At 48.4% G+C, this 6,467-nt stretch overlaps 1 protein-coding gene across 1 annotated transcript in view; it reads left to right on the top strand.

The window, feature by feature from the left end:
* DENND2A (DENN domain containing 2A) overlaps window positions 1–6,467 on the top strand; it is a 91,957-nt gene that overhangs the window by 58,025 nt on the left and 27,465 nt on the right. The window contains exons 9-10 of the mRNA XM_015588359.2: window positions 1,164–1,351; window positions 5,937–6,046. Coding sequence (XP_015443845.1) covers window positions 1,164–1,351; window positions 5,937–6,046 — 298 coding nt within the window. The remainder of the gene's footprint in view (window positions 1–1,163; window positions 1,352–5,936; window positions 6,047–6,467) is intronic.

The following is a 6,467-nucleotide window of genomic DNA, read 5'->3' on the forward strand; positions in this document are numbered from 1 at the left end:
TCCCGCACGGCCCCGCTGCCTCGCAGTGCCTCTCCTCACAAGCGGCAGGTGGGACAGAGCGTCCTGGCGCGAGTTTGTCAGGCAAGACACAAATGTCTGAGGGGACAATGGTGCCCAGGGGAAGGTCAGTCCTGAACACGAACAGGACCAGAATGGGCCTGTTCTGCTCCAGAGACTCTCTGTTCCCATGCCTTTCCTTATGTCACAGGTGTTTGCACACCTGTGTAAGGTGCAACACCGCTGGCCTGGGACTCCAACACATGGGGCTCCTGCCCTACTTCCGTTAAAATGTCCGTATGATCTGGAGAAATCACTTAAGAACTCAGAGCCTGGGGTTCCTCCTCTGTCATATGAAGTCGTTAAAATAATTGGTCCCCATGGATCGAAATTCAGCAATTTAGGTCAGACTTCAGTGAGTTTTCCACAATTTCTCAGAGCCCAGGGGGAAACCAAAGAAAGACAAAGTCCGGTCTGCTGAGTGAGGTGATGGGGACCTGTCCACCCAGTGGCCCCGCCTCGGCCACCTCGGCCGCTCTCTGACCTGCCTCTAGAATGCAGCAAGTCCATGGCCACCGTACAGGTCGGTGGCACGGGAGAAGGCATTATGGAGTTAAACGGGTCTCTGCCCGTTGAGTCTGGCAGATGTTTCCAAAACTCCCGGGTCCAGAGCTTTACAGTTTGGACTTTGTCACATCCCACAAACTGAAAGAGGAAGGAAAGGAGTAGGGAGGAGTCGGTGTCACCGCCCCATGTGACAGAGGAATACAGGTTACTCCCAGCACTGCCCCAAGTCCAGACAGCAAACCTATGGCGGAGCAGAGGCCCTACACTCCAGGTTCCTGCACCCCAGAGGCCCCACACCCCAGGTTCCTGCACCCCAACAGGCCTGGTGGCCTGTTGAATGTTGCTCCTCTCAGGATTTTGGCAACGATCCCAAATAAAGAGCTCATACTAATTTGTTAAATGCGAGAACACTTTTTTAGGATTAGAAAAAGCACTTTGAGCTGGGAGTAACATCACCTGTTGCGGCTCTGTGCAATTCCGCATTGGAAAACGAGTCATTTTCAGGCCTGCTCCCTCCCTCCCTCTCTCTACCTCTCCGTCTCTCCATGTCTTCATCTCTCCATCTCTCTCCATCTCTCTCCATCTCTCTCTCTCTCCAGCACACAGCCAGCGCCTGGTCAATGTGAAGTCCCGCCTGAAGCAGGCTCCAAGATACCCGTCCTTTGACCGGGAACTCGTCGAGTACCAGCAGAGGCAGCTCTTCGAGTACTTCGTGGTTGTGTCATTGCACAAGAAGCAGGCTGGGGCCACCTACGTGCCAGAACTCACCCAGCAGTTTCCTCTGAAGGTACAGGGTGGGCCTGGCCTCTGCAGCTCGCCAGGGCCTTGTTGGATTCAGGGAGGTGTGGGAGTCTGAGGAACACTCGGTGTCTAGAATCTCAAAACCGGGTCCTAATTAGGGTGTGTCTAGTGAAGAGCCTGCTGCTGGAGCAGTTTTGGAAAACGAGTCATTTTCAGGCCCGCTCCCTCCCTCCCTCCCTCTCTCCACCTCTCCGTCTCTCCATGTCTTCATCTCTCCATCTCTCTCCATCTCTCTCTCTCTCCAGCACACAGCCAGCGCCTGGTCAATGTGAAGTCCCGCCTGAAGCAGGCTCCAAGATACCCGTCCTTTGACCGGGAACTCGTCGAGTACCAGCAGAGGCAGCTCTTCGAGTACTTCGTGGTTGTGTCATTGCACAAGAAGCAGGCTGGGGCCACCTACGTGCCAGAACTCACCCAGCAGTTTCCTCTGAAGGTACAGGGTGGGCCTGGCCTCTGCAGCTCGCCAGGGCCTTGTTGGATTCAGGGAGGTGTGGGAGTCTGAGGAACACTCGGTGTCTAGAATCTCAAAACCGGGTCCTAATTAGGGTGTGTCTAGTGAAAAGCCTGCTGCTGGAGCAGTTGGGAGGTTCCAGGAGGTGAGAGTCCAGGGTATGGACAGAAATAGTCACTCACTTCCTTGGTCACTGTGCCGACCACGCCATCTTCTTAGCCCTCCCCCTCTCCTTATCCAGCTGCATCTCTTCTCAGCCTGTCCTGAAGCCTCTTTCTCATCGAGCCACACAGCTCTCCCTAAGGAGTGTCACGTTTGTGTCCACGGCCAATATCGGTGCGTGCACTGTGCACCTCCGTGTGTGCACATACACGAGAACCCTATGCTAACAGCGTCCGTGGCGACAGGGCTTGAGATCTGCCATGCATTAAGTCATTGCACCCAAATGGTGGTTGCGCCAGATGAAGCCCCAGGTGGTGTGGCCAGCAACGGCTGAGCTGCTCTGAGGCACCGGCATCCATGCCATCGGAGCCGCCACGTCCCAACCCTGCTGAAGCAGAGCTGACCGAGACCCGTACAGTCAGGCTCTTCTCCACCTGGCCCCAGGGGTCTCAGAGAGAGGAAATGTGTTTCCTGTCCTCAAGGAGTTTACACTCTGACGGGAGGGCACAGATAAGCATACCTGGATCCACCAGGTGGCATGTGACACTCTGTAAGATGCATACAAACCTGAGTGTGTTCAGAGAAGGGAAAGCGGGGAGGGAACTGGCCCCCTCAGCGCCTCCCTTTGCCGTCACCACCCGAGCATCATCCTGGCATCTACAGAGGCCTCGGCCCAGCTGCCCCTCCCTTCCCGGACCAGCCTTCCTCCTATCCTGCACGCAGAGGTTCAGCACAGCAGCCAAATCCTGTCCTTGGAGTCTAGGATGGAAACTAAACATAAATGCAGTCAACCAGGCGCCAGCCCTCCCAACTGGCACGTAGTCATCGTTGTCCGGCTGACCTCTAGGGGTGACCCCCTGAAAACCCCAGTGCCATGGGCATGCCCGGATTTAGGGAGTTGCCCCCTGGTTAAGAGAGGCTGCTGGTTATGCTCACGCTGACTCACAGTGCAATTGCGAACCACACCGAGCGAGCACCAAGGCAAGAAGGACTGTCCTGTCGCCCTGTTTACTCCCCTCGAGGCCTAGCCCGGTGTTATGCACAGGGCAGTACTTAATCAATGTTCCTGGAATGAAGACATTAATTCGTGAATTAGTCAATTAATGAACCTGCATAGCTATTGAATGCTAGTTTCTAGCCTGGACTCTCCAGACTCCTAGACATCCACATTAAAACTTTTTTGAGTGGAAAGTTGCATGGTCACCATTGAAGAGGAGACTAATCCACAAATGTATAAAGAAAAAAGTCATTTATAATCCCACTCCACAAAGGGCAACACTGTTAGCATTTTATTGTGCTTTCTTCCAGACTTTTCTCGTAGTACGATTTTCTTACAAAACTAAGATCATGCATTGTATAATTTTTGCGTCATGTTTTTTGTAAACCTATCATTATTTATAGACATATTTAATACAAATTCTAAAATGTTATTTTTTAAATTACATAATGCTCCATTAGTGGGTGTGCCCTGACCTGTCAGTTAACTACTCTCCTTCTGCTGGAAATGTATCTTGCCGCCCTTGTTTCTTTAGATATATTTTTAATGTTAATGGTGAGCGTTCTGTACGTGCATTTTGCATGCAAGGCTCTTTTCTGTCTTCTGCCTTTGCGTGTTCCCTCTGTCAGAAGGACCTTGTCCCCCTCCTTTCTCCTTCTCTTTTCTAACTCTTTTTCATGAGTTTTATGCCCCATTCTTATAGTTGCCTTAATCAAGGTTCATAGTCCATACTTGCATGTTAGAAATCATGCCTGTCATATTCCATAAAATGTTTGCTATCATGCAATTATCTTTATGACGATTCCTGGGGACTGGGATATTTTCTAGCCATCTATGACATAAGTTGTATTCGCAAGAGATCTCTACATGCTCCTTCCTGTAAATGTGCCGCATAAGAGAGCCCGTATGTGCGCATATGGGTTGGTTACTCACATGTTGATGTCAGTGTGTGCAGGCGTATGTGCACACACACGTTTGTGTGTATCATGCAAATTATCTGGGAGCGGCTGCATCCAAATGGGGGCTGGGCCATGTTGAAAAGTACTTGAACTCACATCCTTGCAAGGCCTACTCTTCAATTCTCCAAGGCTGTTTCCACTCTGGAGAAATGTCACTGTCTCTTCCTTTTGTATTTTTTACGGTTCGAAGTCCTTCACTCAGGTGGAGAGTAATGACCCCCAAACAACAATACCAGTCAGTATTCGCTTTTCTGCAAGCCTATTAAGGGCAGTCAGAAATTGTTGCTTTGGCAACAGTCTGAGCCAGTGAATTGTCAACTCAAAGACCGTTCCAGGACCAGTTGGAATCTTCTGGGTCATGGATGGAAGAAAACCATTACATGGAAAAGAAATGGTGACTGTTTATTCTAAAAATGAAAAACTAAAGGACAATTAATGGCTGGCTTTAAGCCTATAAAATGGAGACTGTGTTTCATTCATTGATAGGTGTTTCAACTATTAGTATATTAGCAGCAGCTTTAATTAAATTTGATCTAGCCTAAGGGAATCATGCGAGAGGTGGATTTTAAAGTTGAAAACAATCAGCCCCGTACTCTGTTCCTTTGGATGCTGTCATCATAGACTTTCTCTCTGACTTTTGGTGGCCTTGGGAAGTCTTGTAGATCCTCTGTGAAGCGGTCAACAGTACTGCTGCTGGCCTGCAGAATGCAGGAACTCTCAGAAACTCTCTGCAAGGCTGGCTAAAAGTGAAGGTCAGTGGCCAGCTATGAGGAACCAAATAAATTGATAGAAATATTACGGAAAGAATTTAGATTATATATTGCAATTTCCTAACTTCTGAAATTCACACTCCACTCACATCAACTATCTGATATTTCAAATTACTGAAGGTAACTTTAGCATAATTTACTTTTCTGTAACTGTTTATGAAGGAAATTTAACAAGTATAAACTTATCAATAATGGCAAAAACACGAAAAGCCAACAATTCTTCCCAACACTTTAAAAGTACCAATTTATAAGCAAACTACGATCATTGTAAATCATTCTTTTTTGTTTCTCAAACTTATACCCACAGTGCCTTTTTTTTAAATAGTGGCAATAAAACACATAACGTAAAATGCATATTTCATAACATAAAATATGCATTTCCAAGCATACAGTACAATATTGTCAGCTACAGACACGTGGTTGTACAACAGATCCCCAGGGTGGAGGTGCCTCTTTAAAAATCCCAAATATCTGTTCATACACAAAATAAGCAAACTCATGGCTTTAAATAGAATCTCTAAATCGGACTTTATTAATTCATTCTGTTTTTTAAATAAGATGATATTCTCCCAGTCTATGCTGTCAGATAAATCAGAGAGAGATAGAGATTAAGATCATTTTTATTCCTAGCTAGGTTCCATGCTTGTGTGATCATGAACAAATAACTTAACATCTCAGGGTTTATTTCCTTATCTCCAAAATAAGAATGTAGGGCTGGATGATGTCTAGTTTCCCCCTAGTTCTGATAGTCAGGGACTCTGAAACGAGCTGAATTTCGCTGTGTGATCTGATGTAACTGGGTGTATTCACCAAGAAGTGCGGTAACTGTCTCTGCCTGGATGCAGGAGGGGCAGCTTCGCCTGGGCCCAGGGACCGGACGCCCTGATTCAAGACTTGGCCTTACGGATGTATGAGTCTCCTGCTTGGAAGGGATTGCTATGACAGCTTTTGCTTATTGATTAAAATAGTTATATTCCAGAATGTTAGGCATTGAGACCATTTCTCTAAAGCACATTGTTACTTTCTCTTGACTTTCCCCGTGAGACCATACTTAGAACTGCCCAAGGGGAAAAAGGCCCCAGCAGACTGAGCTGCCAGCCCTTCCCCAGAGAGCAGTCGAAGGTGGCGGTCAGTCTGTAGGAAGGGGGGGATGTGGTCTTGCCATCCCTCTGCCTCACGCTCCTGTGCCGATGGTTTTTATTCCCCACCCTTCTCTCACCCTCCCGCTGCAGCTGGAAAGGTCTTTCAAGTTCATGAGAGAGGCTGAGGACCAGCTGAAGGCTATCCCCCAGTTCTGCTTCCCCGATGCCAAGGATTGGACCCCCGTCCAGCGGTTTACCAGGTATGTGCTGGTATCTCCCCTCCCCGCCTGCGAAGACTAAGGGGAGGGTGAGAGATGGGGTCCAGGATGGCACACCCCACAGCCAGCCCTACCGCTGTGTGATGCTGGTGGGCCTGGGCCTGGAGAATTTCCTCAGCCCTGTTTGTAAAACTTCCCCGAAGATAAGAATCACTTTGGCGAAGTATGCAGATTCCCAGGCCTCCCACTCAGTCTGGAAGTACGTTTGTTTCAGAAGCCTTTGTGAAGGGCAGTGAGGTGATTCTTCGTCTGGGAAAAGTTAGGGAAACGTCGCCTTTCACCCATCCTTGTCCAGAGCTCTCGAAACATTTCTTCAGCAGCCCATCTAGCTGTTACTCAGATCATGATATAGTTACGTTTCTGCTTTAGCCCACGTGGTTAGATAACTGGATTTTTGTTATCC

Source organism: Pteropus alecto, unplaced genomic scaffold (genome assembly GCF_000325575.1).
Source record: "Pteropus alecto unplaced genomic scaffold, ASM32557v1 scaffold22, whole genome shotgun sequence".
In the NCBI taxonomy this organism is placed as follows: Eukaryota; Metazoa; Chordata; class Mammalia; order Chiroptera; family Pteropodidae; genus Pteropus; species Pteropus alecto.